The sequence below is a fragment of the Neodiprion virginianus genome, chromosome 1, assembly GCF_021901495.1.
Source record: "Neodiprion virginianus isolate iyNeoVirg1 chromosome 1, iyNeoVirg1.1, whole genome shotgun sequence".
NCBI classification, from domain to species: Eukaryota; Metazoa; Arthropoda; class Insecta; order Hymenoptera; family Diprionidae; genus Neodiprion; species Neodiprion virginianus.
This window is the reverse complement of record NC_060877.1, coordinates 1,880,386-1,902,607: the sequence shown is the minus strand read 5'-3', so window position 1 is coordinate 1,902,607 and position 22,222 is coordinate 1,880,386. Positions and strand designations below refer to the sequence as shown.

Genomic DNA, 22,222 nt, shown 5'->3' with positions numbered 1-22,222 from the left:
TACGTTTACTTCGATGTTAGCGATATTAGTCACCTACACGAATCTTTGGTATCTTCAATTATTCTTTGTGAAACAGTTGAATTGAGTAACGTCATAAAATTCTGACTATGCATTGAAGACAAGTTGAACGTAAGAAATGAGCTAGTGTATTCATAACTTATAGACGTGTCATACATTTTTGCAGTAAATTAATACTGTTTATGATCTGTGGCACCAATTGCCAAAATAAATTAATGGAGTTTGTCTTTTTTGCTGGACGGCAGCTTATTGAAGGCACGAATACTGCAAATCAACAACTTGTGGAATACAAATAATGTGAAACATAAAGCTACGAGAGATCCGGCGGAAATGATGAAAACAATGTCCATATCTTGACGCTTATACCACGGCTCGTCGACCAGAGTGGATTGCAGATGTGGAGCTCCTTTGTGACGTATCACGTGCTCCGTCCACCAAATCGCGTTTTCCATCGAATCGTAAGGTTTATCTCTGAGCAAATTTCGCAAGTCCAACATGCGTTTCTTGTAGCTGAAAATGCAGAGCGTTCAAATTTATACTGCAGACTCGGTCGCACGAATAGTTTCAACTGTCACGCAATCGGCAATATTTTACCTTGTGTCATAGACAACGGATTGAATCGCCTCGATTAACTCGTCTCTTTTGACGGTGAGAATATCTAATTTTTTACCAACACCAAGAGACGCCATTTTGCTAACGTGTATATCCTGGTCGGCAAACACTGGAAAGCCAATCACAGGTACGCCATGTGATATTGCCTCCTCCGTGCTTTGCAATCCTCCTTGATATATGAAAACTTTCAGGTTCGGGTGTGCTGAACGGAGAGAGTGACCAGATATTTAAACTGAACTATCAGACCGTATCTGTTTTATCTATGTACAGTAACTATCATGTAGTTACCTAGAATGGACTGCTGTGGAGCCCACTTCATAATTAGGACGTTGGGTGGTTGATTCGGAAGAAACTCATCTTCAAATTTCCAAACAACAGTGTATGGTAGTTTCGAAAAGGCAGCGATGAATTCTTCTCGCGTTCCATTCGCCAACATCACACTTTTGACATTTGATCCGAGGCTCATGTAAATGAAGCCTTGCGTCGAATCGTCCAAAATTTTTTGAAGATCCTGTGTGTGCAGAAGTGTGAATTTATTATCTGTCCCATTAGATCAATAACGACGAGATTATTTGGTGATTGAAATCTCTCAACAATACCTTTGACAGAGGCTTGATTTTCTTGGTGACATGAAACCCACCGATGTCTATGATTTTTGGAACATTTGGTCTAAGGTACGTAATCGGCGCTTGCTGGTTGGCAAAGACCAAACTGACGTTCTTCTCGATATCGCTGATATCAGGAATGTCGTTTCCAAAATATTTTCTCGCCAACGCCTGTTGCGCCGGCATGTAACGAGTCCAGTATTTGTACAGATATTTCCATGTCCGTATGAAGTTCTTCATTCTTTGCCAAAGTGTCAATTCACCGAAGATTTTTTCGTCCGCATCCCAATTTGATGGATGAGAAGGCATAATAGGATTGCCAACCGCGTACTGCATGTTCAGACTCAGACCCAGAGATGCCATTCCTTCAAAGAACATTGTAGAAAATTAAATCCACTATAGCATGTTTATAATCCTCGCTAAGCGGTTGCAAATACAATAATCTTTAGAAATGTCATCAATTGAACCGTCAATTTCATGTAACATGAGGTGTGGTTCGAATACATATATTCGTAGATAGTAAATAAATATCTGCACGAATTAATCACAATAAGCTTTTCGCCCAGCAAAAAAATCACTTACCGATGACTGGAACGTCAAATCTCGTAGCGAGAGGCATAAGAGAGGGAAAATAAAGCATCTCAATGAGCATCAGGTCAAACTTTTCGCCACTGTTCGGTGCGTAAAGCTTTCTCAGTTCAGGATGTTCGAGGATCTCTTCGCATTCTAACTCAAGCTTCGACATAAAGCCATCAAACATGTTAGACCACGTGTCTTTTTCTCGAGTCGCAATCCAATCTACATCCTGGATGAAAATATCGTAGAGAGAGTGGACATCTATCTCCTTGTAATTTGTCAGATTTGGATCGTTCACAGGATCTGTGGTCACAATAACGAGCTCGTGACCCCGTTCCCTCAACGCGAGGGTGAGTCCACGATATACCACTTGATGACTGATGGAGGGTGTTGGAAATATACCGAGTATCCTCGAAGCACATCCATAGTGCCAGAATCCAACCACCAGAATTAGTGTAGCTGATAGAAAATACCGTGACATCGTGGTCCGATGCAAATTCCGCGAGTCTGATTACTGTGCCCTCGAACTAAGAAGCTAACTTTTATACCGAGAGGGATCTAGTTACACGATCCAACTGTATTCGCTCTATAGTCGCAAATCCACGCAAAGGCAGCATGAAATGGCAAGTTTGTCGTCATATGTGTTGGTGTATAATTAACAAGCACATTATCGAAATACACTGTATTCGCTGTGTTGAAGTTTGGCGTTGCTTCATACCTTTGACGATCGCTTATGAGTGATCTGTGGCGAATCACGTGTTACGAGATTAGTTGAACGACCAGTAACTCGAAAATACACGCTTGTTCCTGGTAACCCACCCCTTGCCGTGATCGTGTCGTGTCTCAGGACAATTACACAATATGTCTGGCTCCTCCCACTTGAGATACTGTTGCCCCTGTTAGTATCTGTCCTGTAGATGCACGATGTAAATTACCCGAAAGGTTGACGCCACAATAGTCGCCGAAAAAACCGTTTTGTTAGGATCTCTATTTTAATGAAGTAAGAAGAGAACAGTAACGAACTGAACGCAGATTTGAATGGAACACGCCAGATGCAATTTCGCTGTTCGTCGATAGGTCAGTAGCGCCATATCATAGAATTCGACTATGAATATGACGTTATGAAAATTAATGCGATTCATTCTCTACAGCCGACACATCGAGAAATCCGGACCTTGTATTTTGTCATGTCATGAACGCATGACGCAACGTATGTACATTGACAGTTGCGTAATAACTGAAATTTCGTATTCACGGATAATTATAAATAATCGTGAGGTTCAGATGCATCCAACCAATTGCCGAGTGCCGAGTTCTTTTGTCAAGAAATTTGTCACGCGGATACATGAGTCTCCAGTTTCTTTGAGTCTCTGATAATATTTTTTTTCCTCTCCGTAGCTTTCTCTGAACAAAGAGTCTGACACGATCAAGAAGCACGATGTGGTACCACAGATGTTTTCAGCTGCGACAATAAGACTGGGTGTCTTCGAACTCGATAAAATAAACATTACCACTCGTTTCCCATTTTCGGTGAAAACACCTTTACACGCCCTTAAGAAAAATAAATGGCGAATCCATCGCCGAATCGGACGCTTCTTTCAAACATTATCCATCGCATAACGAAGTACCGTTTAGCCTTTGGTAGCGTGCAGCGTCACTCATCAATTGAGACTTTCATACTTTTATCACCGTTAATTTCAGCGATGGCAAATTACTGCAAGCCAGCCGCGAGTCTACCTATCTCGCCAATGTCTTCGTTCCATTTACCTGACACGTGATAACATTGGCCATGCGAAATCCGCACGTTTCCCGCATCGCCTGACGCGCGAAATCAGCGTGATTATTTAAGTCCGTGTAAATATAATTTAGTTCATTTTATCACGAGGTCGAGGCTTCGTTTACGTAAACGTATCTTTTGCTACATTACCAGACGTTTCACTGATTACTAAAATCCATTGCAACAACTGCCGGAATGTTACATCATCACTGGGAAATGATCTGAACTTGTATGAGTAAATGTAGTTGTCGTATAATTTTCATTTTTATTTGACTTGAAACGAACCTCGTACGTATCTCTAACTGACATATTAGACACTATATAATATTTATTTTGTCTTGCCTTCTTGTTTTCCCTTTTTTTTTCATCCTTTTGTACGTAACATTCGATACATAACGTGAATTACACTGATACTCATTAATGCACAGTAACGATAATTGCATATATCCGGGGAATAAAATATACATGCAAGCGAATTGCATTTTATAAATATTATCATTTATTATTATTTTATTTCTTTTTATTTTTCCATCACCGTCATCGCCATTGAGATTATTAGTAATATTATTATTATTATCATTATTATTATTATTATTATTATTATTATTATTAATAGTTCTTTTCTTCTCCAACGTTAATCCTATATCCAATCAAGATACGTATGTACACGATGCGTATAAGGTATACATGCATATCTTACACAACATTGCTGATACAACATTATTTTAGTAATATTCTTATAACATTCCTTTGAACATGGTGAATTTAGTCCAAGGGCCCATAAAAGACGTAGATAATATTATTTTGATAAGCCGCGATAGAAACCGTGTAGAAGTCTCCGTTGGATTGGTAACGCGGTATGCGGGAAGGTATTTCGTGACTCGTTGTGACCGGATTCGAGGGATTTAACACTTTCGTAAACCGATCGAGAATTTCACTGTCAGGAATAAAACGGAAAATTGACTTGCCAAAGTGGTAAAAATTTCAAAGACAGGTGTGCTCTGACTTTGCACCTCGTCGGATTAAATTGCCGAAGCGTTATATTCGGAGCATAGTCCTGGAAAAGCCGCCAGCTTCTGTACCTATAATAATCGGCCTCCCATTTCCCTCCGAAATAATACACACGCGCGAGGATTGATTGAAAACGGAAAGATTGGCATGTTAATTAGCGTAATCGCGACAGTGAATATTTGATATTGAATATAACAGTACTGCACAATTCAACTGCAGATTCGACTGGCCTAGACTTGTTGAAACAGTCGAGCGATTAACAGGACAACCGGTTGAGGCAGCCTGTTTCAATCAGCCATTATAAACGATCGACTTTCAGCCAATTAACACCGAGTCAATTCTCCGGACCAATTGGGCAGATTGAATGGCGCGGCATTGGTTGTTGAGTGGTCCGTTGGAACTGCGTAATAAGGTGTCAGGAAATGTGTAACAATAAAAGACCAATAACTTCTTTATCAATAGTACCATCGCTATATTCCTTGTCGTGTTATCCTTAAATAATCGTAACGCTGTCAACGACTTGGTGGTCGGTGTTCGGATATCTCGAATCCTAGTTCGCCTCGTAGTCGGCGGAGTTTCCACTGCGGTAGGAGGCCAGCTACGGGATGAATGAATCAATCAATGCATAGAATAAGGAAGAATCGGGGACGAAGCAAGGCTGATGAAATTCGGCGAGAACCCACCCATTGCCTGATGAACGGAGAGAGATTGTAGCGGGGATGCTGCTCCTGCGGACCGAGGACCTGCGGAGGCTGGAAACGGGGCATCGGACGATCCTGGTAAACCTGACCAGCGTCGGCTAACAGGATTTCCCCACCTCCTCTCGGGCTCTCGTACTCCTGGCCTTCCTGATTCAGACCCGAGTTCATGTTTTCCTGAAGACCGTCGTCGATCCGGTCGGAGGATCCTGACCTCTTCCCGTGGCCTCCGAAGCAGGAGTGGCCGAAAGCCGAGCAGCCCCCTGAAGTAAGGAACAAGACTTTTCGAGGAATTGCACAAGTTGATCAGTTGGTGTCGAATATTAAGGTGTTAAGGGACGTATATTCCCAACATAAAGTGACCCTCGGTGAGAATGTTGAACATTTCGACAAGTTGATAAAAATAATTCGTTTCGAATAACAATAATGCCAAAAAGTTGTCAGTAAATTATTTGAACAAAAATTTGCGTAACAAATCTCTGGTGAAATATTTTTTTTTTAATTCATACATAATGAATTCATTGGTTTTTCTGAATATATGTGAATTTTTTTGGAATGATCGGCCCTTAAACACCTTAAACGAGATAGTCCTGCTGTTTCGTAGATTTAGCGGTAACGAGGAATTATTTCGCGTCGAATAAAGCTGGATTAATCATTTCAAAGAGTCGACGAATAACGGTCAATGAATTTCCGTTCCGACAATGTATGCCAATGTTGTTATATGCACGGGAGTATAAATTTAATTATTCAATACAACTGCGATATCTGATCGTCGAGTGCGTCATGATACGACCTCGTTACGAAAGATCACCGACGTTATTCGGTTATAATCAGCTTGTGCGTTGTATTTTGCACGGTGCATATTTGAATGTCGTTAATAATGCCGGTGTACTTGATCCGCTGCTTTGTTCATCGCGAGTTTAACTGCAGTCGCTACTGTTTAGTTACCCGCGATAATCGCTTCCAGCGTACAATGGAATGTGCAATCTTAATTAATATTAACCACGTAATGGCGGGGGGTGTACGTCCCGTTAAATGACGATAATGATGGACAATACACGCTAAATAATAATTAGACGTGTGCTAATTAAACGTCGAGCACAACGACGTCCGCTTCCGTTTCAAGCTTTTACTACAAAAGTCTTCCAGCGCTCGTTCTCGGAGTAAATTAAACGAGCGCGATAACGCGGCGTCCAAATAAACGGCACACCTGAATTGACAAAATGGTCCGAATTACGGGTTTTTCAAAGCGCGCGAAGGAAAATGGAATGTCGTGAACCGTGGAGCGGGTTCGTTAGAAGCTTTGTTTCAAGACGCCAATACATTTCCGTACGAACACGTTCCTCCTACGGATCGTTGGGCCGTGTTCTGTTTATTTTCCATTCGCCGAGCCGTTACGCCAAATTTCCCCCGAACAGCGAGGTTCGCGATATTCAAAACGTACGGTATTATTGTTTCATCGCATGTAATTACGCGAATCATGAGGCAATTTGGGAAAATTATGTGATTTGAATATTCGTTAACGCTCTGTGAGTAGCCGGGGCGCAAAGACGGAGAGAAGAAACTATAGGCGCGTAAAAGAAGAACTTTCTACGTTGAAAATTGTCAGGAGAGTGAAAATTTCCAGGTAAAGCGGTATTTTTTCAAGCCCCTAATCGCCTCTCTCCTACGCCACGATAATTGCGCAAGCCTCGCCTCTCATTTGCCAAACTAACCGCGTATGTATGTTCAATTCACCTCGCGTTGCTTCACACGCTGAATCGGTTTCTCTTGTGCGTCATAATTGCGTCAAAGGTACACACCCGTGAGCATCTAACACAAGCCTCGTGAAACGAGTTCATTTTTTCACGGCCCGACGTAGAAGCTCTGCGAAAAACAGCGAAGATGAAACCCCTGAAAAATTTCAACTTCGGAGTAAGGGATTTACCAGAAATGGATCGATTCACCGTCGGCTAGTCTGATCGACGAATACGACATAATCAGACATTCTTCGCGGCTGCAGATGTAGGAAGAAAGATAAACAAGATAAACAAGATATTTTAAACGTTACAATCTAACGTCGACTCGTCACCTCGGATTCCGCACCCTTGAAACGTCAAGCTTGCAAGTTTCTGCGTTAAAGCCAAAGCCTACACCTGCAGTTTCTTCCTTCGTTCATTGAATCATCCGCTCGAAAGATTGCATCGTAATAAACGAATTTAGGATGCCTGCAGCCGCAGATTTATCCTGGATTAACCGACCGATGCCTAAGCTTTTGTAATGTAAGTATATCGCAATTATATATGTAGTTTAATTTTGAAAGCAATTTACGATAAAATGGAGTACACCCTTCGCTCGGCTTCAGGTTTTATGTCACAGTTTCAGTGCAGTGGCAACATTTTCCTTCTTTTTTCTTTGTATTTTTTTTAGGTCCATGTGACGATGCTAGTAAAACGCTGCAGCGCTTCGGTGTGAACTATCCGGGTTCTAAAAAAAGCTTAGCCTCAAGCCCTCGCATACGGCGGAAAAAATTCGCAATACAAGATTCCGGCCATTTTTCCGCGTTGAATGACCCAGTGTTGAAAGAAGTGGCTATACGAAAAACAACAATGCAGAGAGAGTGAAAAATATCAGTCAAAAAATGTACATTTTTCTTTCTATGTGCATACACATACGTGTATACATATATATAGCTATATATATATATATATATATATATATATATATATATATATAGCCGGAGAGAAAGATATTATCTCGTTGAAATTATATCGTTATATTAATCAAAAAGGCAGGGCCTTTTGTTCAACTCTTCCTGCATGGGGCCGAGAATTATATTAACCCACGAATATTTGCGAGGGAATATTTAATATAAAAAAAAAAAGGTGAAAGCGGTTTAACTCGCGCAAAAAACATGCCATGACCTCTTATATACGCTATGTGCTATTTGTGTGCGTGTGTAAGTGAATTGAGCTCGTTCCCTCTTCCCCTCCGATCCTCCCGATCATTCTTCTTTTTTTTCCGACCCCCATGAATACGAGATTCTCCCATAAAAAGTATCCTGCTTTCGTTTACCGCATAATTTTGCCGGTATTTACAAGGTTAAAATCTGTAAAAATTATATATATGTACGGACTGAAAATAAACTATCGACAACGTGAAACCCCGCAGACAGCACGCGCGGCTTTCCGAGCCGCAGGGTGGAAGTCGAGAACACAAACATTAATATATACATATTATACTTGTACCTACAACAGGAGAATAAAGCGCATTAAAAGCAAACCGAAGACATTAATTCCTACGTTTATGGAATCAATTTCCTTATTGGACGACCTGGTCGAGCCTCCCGCTCGTTTCTCATTCGCGAGAACGGAAATAAATATATTGCTTATAGGTCAAGGATATTCGTTCGGCCAACATGAAATTCTCACTTATCGGTGACCCGGGAATTTTTCGTTGTTTAACAATCACTACCGATCAACTAATCGAAAGTAATCGTAATGCGAACTATTGTAATATCAATTAAGCACTTGAAACTTATTACCTGAATATTTTGGAAGCTTTTGAAAAACCGTAAGTGGGGGAAAAAAAGATCAGGATGAAATCGTCGATCTTGGCCTGCAATGTTGTTAAAAATCCACATGACCGGCGGAGGTTTGACAATGAATCGACGATCTTGATCGATATGACGACCCGTCTACGATCGTTTGCTTATAAAATCTGAGAAAAAAAAAATTCAAGAAATGAAACTTGAAATGCAAAGCCTGCAATCAGCTGCCTCGCGAAGCGTTCGGAAAGCCCTGTAATAATGAAATAAACGTCGCTCCAGTTCCGATCCAGAAATAACAAGGGTATCGAGAGGATGAATGTAGAACGATGGAAGCTTTTCGGACCTCTTTCATGCCGTCGTGACAAGATCCCGAGAAACGCAGAGAGAACACAATGCGGCCATGTACTAGTTTCCGATTTCACAGGGCTGAGGTTGACAATAGAACGGAGAGAAAGGAAAAGCCAATTGCGGCTGCATTTTCAAATGGCAAAACATTGATACCCGAGATAGAACGAGGACGGTTATTGAGACGTGCCGATCGACGTCGCACGTTCACGTTCAACGAGAAATAACTAATTTCACCCGGATCCTGCAGCCGTAGCTAAGACAGCATATTTCAATTATTCGTAATCCCCAATTACGCGAAAGAACAAGATGATATAGAGGCTCGTTGCATTGGTGGGGGAGAGGGGAGTGAGAAAATAATTCTCGCACCAAGGGACGTGCATAATTTCATCGAAAACACGTAGCCTGAAATTGTCCCGGGTCGAAACGTCGAATGATTGAATTAGCGCGTATCGATCGGCAGACGACGCGGCTATTGTGCGATTAATCGCTCCCCGAGGGTGATTATCAACGATAAGCGGATCGATGGGTATACAAGCGAGAAAAATTCCGGACAGATAACGTCGGACGACGACTAATGTCTCGAAAATTTCACACACCGGACCGGAATTAAGTTAGGTCAATTTGTCCCCTGTCAACAGCGAGCCACGCGGAAAGGGTGCGAACCAACCGCGACTCCGGATTTCCACAACTGATGGAATTATACTGCTGGAAACTTGACGTCGTGAATATTGATGACCGATTGCCCTGCAGAAGTTTCACTTACCGCAGAGAGAGGCAAATATTTTGAAATTAATGAATAACGACGGTGGATTTGAACGCGAAGTGTCGCACTCTCGTCTAAGAAGATTGCGAGGATAACGAAGCGTCGCTAGGATATCGCGGAAAGTTGCACTTTCGGATATTGACTGAGATAAAGGGTCGCGTCGAGGGATCACGGATTGGATTTACAAGTCTTGTTGTGGATTACTTGGCAGTTTGTAGCAACGTGTCGACTCGTAAGTGCGCGATAAAGCAGACTTGTGTAACACTTTTGTCGCCTTACGTATGCGTCTGGGATATGAGAGAGCGGGGCGGGTTGAAATTCCGAATTTGACGACTCGAAGTAAGGAAAATAAAATTTGCTCAACCTTGCTGAAACAAAAAGATTCCGACAATTCAAGTTACGATAGAGCAAAGTTCCGACAGCGCAACATTCTGAAAAGTGAAACATACTCACACGGCGTAGTTTACTCAACGAACGAGTGTAAAAAATCAGAATGAACAGGATTCCGAGCGTAAAAATATCGAAAATCCAAAACAAAGATAGCTCAAAGTGGTGAAGTTTCACTCGGCTCGGATTATTCGCTATTTCGATGTTTCTGATTTTTAAATTTTCTCATTTTCGCACGTTGTAAACTTTGACACGTCGGAGTTACGCCCTTCGAACATTTTATCTTTTCGGAACTTTGAGCGACGGGTTTCGGACCATTCGAAACTTTCATGTTTCTCCAAAGTTTGATTTTCATCAAAACGAGTATAAGTTGATCGGGGAAATTTGAATTTCGAACGAAGGCGAAAAGTCGCATTAACTTGGCACTTGCAAACGTCTAACGCGGCTAATCGGCTGCGATCCGAGAGGCTTTAATTAATCATCGAGATTCAGTAATAATACACCCTCTCTGTATATTTGAAAATCAATTTCCACCCTCTGGGTAAGAGATGCGAAAATTATCTCTGTGACTTTGTTAGGTACATCGTGCAGGTATGTATGTATAAATAAATAACAGGGCCATCTGACGACGACGGTCACTCGGATTCCCTTGCCTACATATTTACGAGCATTCAATTTCGCGCAATAAATAAAAGTCGTGAGCTCCGTGTCTTAATTAACTCGAAACGTCGGAGGAAGTTCCTCGCTGTATAGGTATACGTACGCGTGTACAAAAGAAAATTGATCCACTCGGCGTAAAACGTCATAATAATTCCTACTTAATGTTGGTAGTGAAAATAAAAGAAGAAAGCTCACCTGCACAGGCCAAACTATTTATTAATTTCTCGTATTGTTTGTCGTGCAACAACGTCGAACTCGCAGCCGTGAGACAGGGGATTCCCCGCCATCGCGTCATAATATCGATCGAAAAGTTAGTCGGTGTTGATTATATTTGGCAAATTGACTGCGCGGGTAGGTAAATTTGATTTAACGTCGAGGAAATGCGAGTCCCTGGTTACCAACTTTCAGTGCCTTCTGCTCTTCGGCAATTACGGCAAAAGTGAGCATATCGCGGTGTCAAACATCGACTTCTGGACGAGCGGCGATGGCAGCAGCAGGTGTTTACCCGATCAATCAACCCTCGAAGATGAGATTGGCTGTCCCGGGACTATCACACGGACGATCGAACTAATTCTCGGCACATCGACGAGCCTGAAACATCTCCGGATCGACTTGATCTTCGAATGTATTTTTGCGCGTGTCCGTCGTTTCGTGGATCTTGCGCCGTCGCGTACTCGAAGCGTCTGTGATTTGATCGGCGAATTATTCGACTGCTGTTAGAGAAACTAAAGTAAGAAAAACCATAAAGTAGAAGTAAAAATACCGCGAGATTATCGCCGCTTCTATCACTTTGCGCGGGGAGAAAAAATTTGTTTCCATTGCACGTAATATTTGTATTTAAACTGAGATTAAAAGCGAACTCTGGAGGGTGAAATTTTAAAAGGGTCGTACAGGGTTCTTGCGCTGCTTTTCAAAGTAATTAAAAAAAGTGAATGTCTTAAAAAATGTCCGCTTCAACGCCACCGTTCGTTACCCCGCTCATTTCCCGTGACCAACTACCCGCGCTACATTGTATATTTATATCTACGGTCGGAATGTATAAGCAAATTTTTTCATCTTTGCTAATTTTATTCTCACTCTCTGAAGCGTACGTTTTTACTTTCTTTCAAGGAATCGTGGAGTTTCCGAGTGAAGAGAGATGAGTAAGAAATAATGAAAATGACGTGCAAGAAAGTTGGCGTGACACGTTGTAAAGCAGTGAAAACCGAAAAGGCGGAAATTGCCAGTTTCTTCAACCGCCGAGAGTACGAAACGAATCGCTAATTATTCCATGCCGTGTATTATAATATTTCCGTTCGACGCGCACCGTTTTCTCGTTTTTCTTATCCCCGCGATTCCCGTTCGTCGCGTTGCAAGATTCGCGTCGCAGAGGCGAAGAAATAAGGCGTGAAAAGACACCTCGATTTCACAAATTTTCTCCGAACAAGCCGCCGTCAAAGTCCTGCGATTTTTTCCCATCGTGCGAAATTATACACGCCAACCCTTCGTCAATCATTCGGAAATTTATTCGTCCAATTCTCACGGCGTCGCCTCGTCGAAATTTCACCTGCGTCAAGAAATCCGATCAAATTCGCGTGATACGTTCGATATAACGCGTGGTACAGATCCGTGTCATTCTGAATATCGACATTACCGATATCACGATAATCCAGCTTGCAACATATTTCAGCCAACCGATAAAGCCCGTTTGATTTGACAAAGCTCAGGTTTCGTCGGGAAGCTGATTATTATGCAAACCGACGTTCTCGGTATATAATTGTTAGGGTGTTTAAGAAAAAAATAATCCGACATTTTTCACCACGCCACCTCCGAAAGAGTTTGTTCAGGCTAAAGGAAAGGTTCCATCGAACAATGAGGGTTTTACGTTACGTCGAATAGCACGCTCAGGTGATTTTTCACTTTTGTACAAATTTTCAAATTTACGAAGTATCGTGAATACATTTTTTTTGTTGCTTACATCGATCATAATATCAATTTGCGTCACAAAGAAAACCCACACTTGTAACATCAAGTCTCCGGTTAATGTTTCAGCAGCGTGTCTGACGACTTTTTCGTTATTAATTCAATCTCATAGAACAGTTATAATTTGATATGAACTTTTAATTCAGAAGATTATGATTCCCGTTTGATATACCGTTACGTTACGGATCCTTATCTTTGAGTTGAATATAAACGTCGGGAAAGAATTAATAATTCAAGTGCCACAATGTGTTTCTTGACAAATTAGAAAAAAAAAAAATTGTAAATAATTTTTTTCATAAATGCATGCAAAAAAATACATGATTTTATACATACACCAGATTTGCGATAAAGAGTGACCGCGGAAAACGAAAAGCAAACCACGGCCACTCGCTTTTCGACAATGTACCCACAAACTTCCGCAAGTGTATCGAATGGCTCAAAGCTGCGTTATCGCAACGTGCCAACTGGACACCGAAGTCGCGGTTCTGGGTAGTCAAATTCCGAGGATGCAAGTTAACAACAATTGACAAAATTGCGACGGTGTACGTCGTCCTCGTACACGTCGGTCAGTTCGTCGAGTTTGGAGAGCAGCGGCCGGTTTTCCGCATCCCGAATCTCAAGAGGGTGAAAATTATTGCCGTGATTCCAGTGAGACTCATGGACGGAGGTCGACACAGGCTTTTGCAAATGGTGTAACGAAGCTGTGGGATTCCGTGTGTGCGAAATTACGTGATCGGAAAACAAGATCCAGAATCAGGTTGTATTTTGGCCAACAAACGTAACTCGGGCAGCAATTCGAGCACCGCGGCTTATCCTCGTTGTTACGGGTGCAAACTCTTTTTGTAACTTCCCGGGAGTAGGGATGGTGAAAATATTCCCGAGTGGGATACGTATGTTGTATAAATCGGGTCATTTATACGTGGGATATTTTATTGCTATATTTATATGCAAAAACTTTCACCCTTGCTACGTTCTTCGCTCTTTTTTTTTTTTTTATTCTTTTCTTCCCGTCGGGATGCCGGGTCTATAAAATAGAGTGCCAAATATTTGCTCAGGTGAGAAGAAAGAGGGAATAATAAGGAAGAAAGGTAAAGGGCAAACGATTTCTTACACCGCCCTCTAAGCCGGCTTCTGAACCCCTCAGGCTAAGCATTGATTTGGATAGGGATGTGAATCTCGGCTTGTCATTATCTCCCACTCCCAGGGCATGATAGTTTCACCCGCAATCCGAGCACCGTTTTCCACCAAAATTTACACAATTTTTCCGCTTGGCTGCGATTCTTTCATTCTGTAACGCGAATTTTTTGGCGAACGGATGAGAGACCGAAAACACGTAGCTTCGATTCTCACGTTGTATCCTGTCAAATCACGGTACGCCAATTTTTATGATTTTTTCTTTTTATTTTTTTTTTTTTGTAGTTTTCTTTTTCATCAAATTTTACCCAAGGTATACAATTTCACAGCATGAATGAAAATGATTAGTAAATACAACAAGTGAGTAAAATCGGTACTACGAATGTACATACGTAAGTAAATAAACACTGTCTCCGAATGTTATTATCTATCCGTGCAAAAAGAAAAAAAAAAAAATCGAGTTCATTTGTCCGAAGGCTGTAGCAGCAGCGAATGTTATCGGGTTTTCGTGACGAGCAACAAGTTTCCGCTCTGGCGTTAAGAGCTTTCCGCACACACAGGCGTAGGCACAGTGTACGCGTATATTTGCAAATTTACATGCCGCAACCGCGGAAACAGTTGCATGCAGCTGCAAATACGCATATATCTGATTGTGAGTGTGTGAATTTGCGCGGAAAACTTGCGGTTTCATTACACCGCAGACATCTGTTGACGAACAGTAATTTCCCACGGCGAGTTCACCGTTCATTCGTTACTTTTCAACTTTCCAAAGTTTAGCAGAGACATTTCCGCAGCAAATTGTACGTCGGTTATAATTTAAAAGTGTTAAAGTTGAAAAGCAGCCGGATAGGCTTGGCTTTTTTCCACTCGTTTACAACATTTTTAAAAGCGACTGTACGTTTTTGGGTTTTTGTAAAATGCACAAAATTGGCCAGGCTAACTCGGAAACGTTTTTTTAATTTTTAAACAGTTCCCGGAGGAATCGTTCAAATTTATGAAAAGGTGGCTGTCCCAAGATTTCCCCGTCTTTTTTTTTTCCAAGGCAAAGGCAAACGAGATACCTACTTTACATGTAAAGAACCCGGGTTACCGCTCAATCGAAATTTTTTATTTCCTCTTTTTTATTCCATTTCACTATGTAAGCCTCTCCCCATACTTTAATAAAAAAAGAAGAGATACGATTCGCCATGAATTTGCATACTTATGTGACACGAAACTGCATACGGACAACAAAATCAAATTCTTCTCACCTGGATTACCGTTCAATAAATTGCATTTAAAATTGAGCGAAAGCTCATTTTTATCAACACATTGTGAAATTCTTTCAAAAACGTGTCAACTTTTTCCACCATATTGATACATTGCATTGACTTTGGTTCAAATATACGGATAAAAATGCCTTGCAAGCTTGTCGTCTCTTAAAGTATACGGAAAAAACTTTGTCCTGTCGTATCATTAATTCCACGAACTCTTCAAATTTTCTATAATTTTAAGAATTCTCGATCAATACGTCGCCTTCGAGTTTCTCTTGAATGTGACCATAACACGACGTTATATTGCTATCATATACTCTTTAACTTTCGATCCGTATCAGGATGTTTTTCTTTCGGAAAGTTGAGTAATGACAATATCGAACGCCTTGGCAATATCCTGCGTCCGGTTCCTGACAAGAGCATTGAAACGTACACGAATACAAAAGCAGCTGCGGTCGGGCCGTGAAAGGCTTCCAGATATCGCGTACAGCGAGTATTTCTGTTTGATCATAATTTATACTTCTCGGGACGATTCGGGCGTTGAAATTGTGAACAATAGGCGGTGTATTTCTCTCCGTTCGAACATCTCGGGGATCCTGACCAAGCGGTGAATTCAAATTTATCGCCGAGTAGGTACGCGATAGTGAAGGCGTAAATATGACACGAGGGTGAATATTGAAACTGTTTTGGAAAAATATAAGCTGTTCACGCAAGAACGATAATAATAACGATACACGCACTCTGCCGGCATAAGGGCTTTCAGAATTTTTTTTTTTTTTTTAAACTCGTTTTAGCGTGCGAAAAGGTTAAAATTAAAAGGCCGAGAGCGCAGTCCTTGTCGGTTGGCTTCGGAGCAACCTTCGTCAGGTTTAACGCGAACGGGGCGGGTCGAATTTCCCGAATTTTCCCCTCGAACAGCGGACTAATTATTATCAAGTATTCCCGGATTAGGTGATCGTTGATTTGTCGATTCGACATTAACCGTTACGTTGTAATATAATAATAGAAGCAGCCGAACGACGATGAATCGAGGGACGAATGTATAACAGCGTTATAATGCGTTGATTAGGAAGGACGCGAACGGAGGGAAGTGGGCGGAATAAACACGGTATTATACGTATACGCAAGTGAATTCGTTACCGAGGAAATATGCGAGCGCGGCGGTTTTCTGCCGAGTTAAACGGCTTTCGCTGAAAGCTTATGGCGAAGTCGTGATGTAATTTTGTATCGCCATTTCAGGCAACAATAGCTGAAATGCGTTTAAAGCAAATTCTGCGTCAAGTCGCTCCGAGTGCTTGCTGACAGCTGTGTATGAACAATGAATAATCGAGCTTTTATACGCTCGGCAAAGCGCGAAAAGAATTTCACACAAACTTTGGCACCGAGAAAAGAAAGAATAAACACAAACGATGTTTTCCTCTCGAACAACTTTCCAGAATGTTCTGATTATTTTTGTTTTTTTTCGATTCGTAAAGCAAACCACAACGATTTACGTATCCTCTTGGAATTCCTACGACTACTTGGCTCATACGCAGATAACTATTCGGGACGGAAGTTATCTGTAATATGAGAAGGGTTCCTGGATTGAAAATTCAATCTCTCAGGCGAGGCGTGACGTCTGGTTTCACCTGCGTTTCCTTTTTTTCCAACCTACTTTTTTTTTTTTTTTTGATTCCTTTTAATTAAAATTACACATTCCTCCCGAGTGAAAAGAATAAAAGTGGAGATTCGCTTGTATTTCCTAACGGGCAGTTACGACAGCGTCTTACAATCAGTGATCTTTTTCACCCAGCCATTCAAAGCCATTCAGAAAATTCAAATCCGGTCCAAGCCACGGATCAAATTTTAAAATTTCTTATACATTGCACGCGATAATATATAATTAGTACATGTATATAATATACATGCCACGCTGCAGGTCGCAATTTGCGGTATCTGCCGCTGAGCGATATGTCAAGCGCAAGCGAATTGATGTACGTAGGTATACATATAATTAAAATCAGATACCAAACGAATTATCGTTTTTGGGCGTTTCGATCGAACGATAATTTCTTTGCAATCGTTACAATATTATTTCGGTTGAGTTATATTTCACCCGCGCCACGAGTGATTTATTTTCAACAGATTAGTTCAGAGAATTTCGTATCCCTATCGGATAAATGCAAATTTTGAATTGGCTGTGCGATATTTTTATTTTTATTTTTATTTTTTTATTCAGCACAATGTTTTCATAAACACGTATAACAAATCCGATATTTCTCATTTGTTTCTTTGATTATTTTTTCATCCTGTATACATTATACAAGTTATACACAATAACTTGGAAACTTTTATCATCCCGCGTGGAATCGGTGTGGATCGGGATACATTCAGAGAGAAAACTAATTCCTTGGGTTGATTTGAATTTCCGTGCCACGTGCGCGTCCGATTTTCCCTACTTTCTTGTACACATATTTAGTGGGACTGTAGGCGTCTACGTACACACGTGTATATTATACCTGTGTATAATCGTACATTATACAGTGCAGAGGTTGTTAAGATAATTAAAAGAACGAGGGTTTACGAAGGACCGAGAAATAAACGAACACGGGGCAAAGAGGGAAGAAAAGAAAATATACATGTATACACTCAACACACTTATAATACAATTTTACAAAAAGCTACGAAATTACGTACCGTTTCAAAGAAAATGAAAAATTCACCCGCCTCGAGACGTGAGCTTCGAAGCTGCAGGTCGACAGAGAGAAACAAATGCGGGAGTAAGTAAACTGCTTTGGCGGAAAATAATATCTAGATAAAAATCAATCCGCGTGATTGCCCCGGGAAATCAAACCGCGAGTGTCCTCTTTTTTCTCTGTCCAATTATCATCAGGCAATAAAGCGGTAGAGACCGAAACTCGGTAGCCAGGAATCGCGAACGTTGCTTGAAATAACGACAAGAAGAATGAAAAAAGAAGAAAAACTAGAGATATACGTAGAATAAGTGCATTTGCCGAAGCCTTGAAACAACGAGTCGCCAGCTCACGATGTGTTAATCAATTCTCAGTTAGGTTACTGCGTATCTAATACACCTGGAATTTTCTAGACCTTTCTAGTCGTCAAACTTTTTGGCACTTGTCAGAATTTACGAACCATTACCGTGTTGTACTTTACGTGATACATTTATACACATGTATATATATATATATAGTACAAAAAGATGATCGTTTTATGCGGAAAAAAGTATGATACGCCGAGTGATCGATCGAAGACTTTTATAAACTTAAGTTTAACCGAGGTGCGAGCGGAAACAGCTCAAGCTAACAATGAAAATTTGTCGTGGTACAAAGACATAAAATCGGTCCAGACTTGCAGTCTGACTTAAATTTACGCGTATCAAATTCTATTTTAAATATTGGAATATAAAATATCAGTTTTACCCTTGTTTGGTGCATTAAAATTTGAAAAATTCACATCGTTACAAATTGTTAAACCTGCGACACTTTTAACATCTAACAGAATTCTCGACGAGTTTGCACGTTTCGCGTCGTTGAAACGTTGTTCACTAGGTGAAATAAAGACAAAAAAATTTTTAAAACAGGATAGAAGTTATCGTGTGACGAGTGTTCGGAAACGTCGTTGCGAATAAAATGAGCGGAAAGTTAAACAGTTGTAGATCATTTTTCAAATTTCAAAGTGCAACAGACAAAATGAATTTAACATCTTTCAGTCGCATATAGGCGTCGATTATTAGCAAACCTTTTCGCATCAAGTGAACTTGAAAATGAAGCGGTAAAGGGTGATACAACCCCTATTAACACAACGTAGCCGAAGAAAAATAATTCGCAGGTGATACCAGAACGAAAGCTTTAATAAAACGGTACAGATTCTTAAATCAAGAGCGGAAGAAAAAATCCTACGCGCTATTAAAAATTTCAATACTACTTTTCACGTCAAATTTCACGTGCGATCCGGTAAAAAAAACCCGCAATTTTCTCGATTTAATTTGAGTCCGCGAGACGCATTCGTGAAAATTTTCTTAGCGAGACCGTGAATTTGTCTAAATTTCTACAAACGTCGAATAAAATTAGGACAAGTCCGTATAATAAACTTATATTAAAAATCACACATAACGTGGACAAAAACTTTCAACGGTACATGGATTAACAATCGAGCGTATGATAAATATTCTCGACTTCAATATACCTAATTTCTGAATAGATAGTGTAACATTAAAGAAGGAAGCGGAATAAGAAAAAAAAAAAAAAATAACAGAACGTCACCCGCAGAAAATGCCAACAATCGACCGAAAGGAGTGAAAAATAAAAAAAAAAAGAACACAGTGGCGAATAATCGGAGAATATAAATAAATTTCGACTCACGTTTGGCGGAGACTTCAATCGCGAAGCATAAAACGACGAGTATAACGACGCCGACGAAGGGTCGAGAGGAAGCCGTTGTGAGGATCGACGTCTTCATGATTCTTCGGGGAAGCGCGAATTCGTTCAAGGATGGGGGAGGTGGGTGAAAATTCGCACTGATACTGAGAGGCTCGTCGTTCTCTTCGGGGTTGCGACTCGTGGTACCAGCTTCGATACTCGGGGTGCTTCTTCGGCGAGCAGGTGGTTGGAAATGAATGAGCTCACAGCCGCGCGCTCGCTCTTTTACAGGGGCGGAACGAAGCGCGCATCTGGTGCCCCCCGGCTATGGGGCGAAAGGGGGATGCTGGGTACAGGTGGGCAGGGTTTGTTCAGGAAAAGGTGGGAGGGTGACGATTGGTCGGTGCTGACCGAAGACACAGACGCTGCACGTGATCGATGTCGGCTAGAAAATCGAGTCAACTTTCGCGTGACGTTTAAGCCGGATGGATAGAGCGAAAATGGACGTGTCCTTTTCTCAGCCGGTTTTCGTGCCGCGAATCTGTTACACCGTTGGCTAAAAAGTCTGCCTCGTTTACCCCTCCACCATGTACCATGGGTGTTTCGGAAAAAAATAGTCGGAGAACAAGTTTTTTTAGGTTAAAAGAAAGGTTCTGTCACAATATGAACGTGGAAGATCGCATTTAGTTGATTTCTCACGTTTCTACATTTTTTTTTAATTTATGAAGTATCGTTGATAAAAAAAAATTTTTTTTATTCCTTACATCAGTCGCAACATCAATTTACGTCACAGAGAAGAACCACGGTTGTAATATCAAGACTCCAGTTGATGTTTGAGAAGCCTGTCTGACGACCTTTCCATTATTAATTCAGTCTCATAAAATAGTTATAATTCAGTGTGAACTTTTTTTTAATTTAGGAACGTAAGATTCCCGGTTGATATATCGTTGGGTCATGGATCGTGATCTTTCGATTGAATATAAATGTCAGAGAAAGAAATAACAATCCAAGTGCTACGACTTGTTTCTTCTCAAATTCAAAAAAATGTGAAAAGAAATTGAAAAATCAAACGAACGCGATCTTCCACGGAACAATCTTTCTTTTAACCTAAACAAACTTTTTAGGAGGTGTAATGGTAGAAAATGGTCAATTATTTTTTTCTGAAACACTCTATTATATTTTCGTATAAGTTGGGAAATTATGACTCGATCGCGCGCAATTACCTCGGCGATAAATATTATCAACGTTGTATGTGCGCATGGGTAGATTTATTACCGAAGCTGGTTACAATCGCCAAAAATACAATGTATACAAAGAATATTTGACCTATCTCAAACACGTACGAGATAATTTTTTCATCCGAAAAATAACGAGCTTTGGCAAGCCGTTCTAGCTTCCGAACGCGAGTAAAGTTTCATGCGACTTTTACGTGGGTATTAATCGTTCGATTATGTCTAACACTGAGTGATGAAATTTCTTTTTTCAATACGGATAAAAAGAGCGTTTTATACTAAATTACAAATACACCGACTTTTGATGTATAATTTAGTGTTTAATTCCGTGTTGAATGCGGTCGCGTGAAAGTGTAATTTTTTCAAGGTAAAAGGACTCGTTAAAGTTCTTTCAAGAACCGGAATGATTAATACAAAAATCGCAACACAGCCACTATAAGAGGATCAAATGAGATATAAAAAAAGTTCCGTCTTTCTCTATTTTCAATAATGATCGTCGAGAATCTGTTTGTTGAATTACCACTATCGAAAAAAAAAAAAAAATAAACAGACTGCGTCAGTCTTAGATGAGAAGAATAAAAAGACAAGAGCAAAAATACAACCCCTAGTTAACCGAATGCGGAAGGAAAGCTGCGGTACAACTTTGCCAAAGTAATTAATATTCACGGATGCAGAATTCTTGAATGCCAATACTGAAACAGCAAATTGAATCAAGTGTTTAAAAACTTTTATTCAGAATTAGCTGAAACGCGAATTTCGGTAACAAAAATTGAGTGATCGAAAGCGTTACATGGATTCACGTTGATCATGAACACTGCGGAATTTCACAGCGAAATTGCAGGTCACGGATGGCATCCATCCACTCCATTGTTGGTCAGGTTTGACACGTTTGCGGGGACTGGATTTAACGATGCAAGACGAGAAAAGTCAGACAATGCAGGGTGAATAGTTCCGACTGAGGTCTATAGCTCGTTTCTTGGCATTGGATTTGACAGCTCAGCTAGACCTAGGTACATATTTTGAATAAATTTCCGGCAGGGTGGTGAAATCGATGAATTATAACAAGAACGAGGGGCTTTATAAAATCGCTTGTGCAATAATCGTCGGATGCACGAGGCGTGCGCTTTTGATCGGCTCAACGAGCCTCCGCGGCTAATCTGATTTACAAAATTTTCCACGTTAATTACCGTCATCGATATTATATAATATAATGCGCATTTGAGGTCAGCGTTGCAGGTTTCAAATCATGGTAGATTTATTTTTCTCATTTACCGTAATCTCCCACCATTAGTTACTAAC

At 40.7% G+C, this 22,222-nt stretch overlaps 2 protein-coding genes across 2 annotated transcripts; both read right to left on the bottom strand.

The window, feature by feature from the left end:
• Window positions 1–130: 130 nt before the first annotated feature.
• Window positions 131–2,550, bottom strand: LOC124310319 (UDP-glycosyltransferase UGT5-like). Its single transcript, XM_046774132.1, has 5 exons — window positions 1,818–2,550; window positions 1,230–1,600; window positions 919–1,141; window positions 613–832; window positions 131–528 (listed from the first exon to the last, which is right to left on the bottom strand). The coding sequence occupies exons 1-5, from the start codon at window positions 2,290–2,292 to the stop codon at window positions 231–233; spliced, it is 1,587 nt and encodes a 528-aa protein (XP_046630088.1). The 5' UTR covers window positions 2,293–2,550; the 3' UTR covers window positions 131–230.
• Window positions 2,551–3,845: 1,295 nt separating this feature from the next.
• On the bottom strand, window positions 3,846–19,971 carry LOC124310464 (neuropeptide CCHamide-2). The gene is made up of 3 exons (XM_046774456.1): window positions 19,695–19,971; window positions 5,283–5,560; window positions 3,846–5,197 (listed from the first exon to the last, which is right to left on the bottom strand). Exons 1-3 carry the CDS (start codon window positions 19,789–19,791, stop codon window positions 5,150–5,152), a joined length of 423 nt encoding a protein of 140 aa, XP_046630412.1. The 5' UTR covers window positions 19,792–19,971; the 3' UTR covers window positions 3,846–5,149.
• Between the last annotated feature and the right edge of the window lie 2,251 nt (window positions 19,972–22,222).

Excerpts from the sequence above, each read along its gene's own strand:
- LOC124310319 (XM_046774132.1), bottom strand. The coding sequence starts at position 2,292 with ATGTCACGGTATTTTCTATCAGCTACACTAATTCTGGTGGTTGGATTC. Across the intron at positions 1,601-1,817 it reads ATTTGACGTTCCAGTCATCG|GAATGGCATCTCTGGGTCTG; the intron begins GTAAGTGATTTT and ends TGTTCTTTGAAG. Across the intron at positions 529-612 it reads TCCGTTGTCTATGACACAAG|CTACAAGAAACGCATGTTGG; the intron begins GTAAAATATTGC and ends CTGCATTTTCAG.
- LOC124310464 (XM_046774456.1), bottom strand. The coding sequence starts at position 19,791 with ATGAAGACGTCGATCCTCACAACGGCTTCCTCTCGACCCTTCGTCGGC. Across the intron at positions 5,561-19,694 it reads GATTGAAGTCTCCGCCAAAC|GGGGCTGCTCGGCTTTCGGC; the intron begins GTGAGTCGAAAT and ends TCCTTACTTCAG. Across the intron at positions 5,198-5,282 it reads CTCCGTTCATCAGGCAATGG|CTGGCCTCCTACCGCAGTGG; the intron begins GTGGGTTCTCGC and ends TTCATCCCGTAG.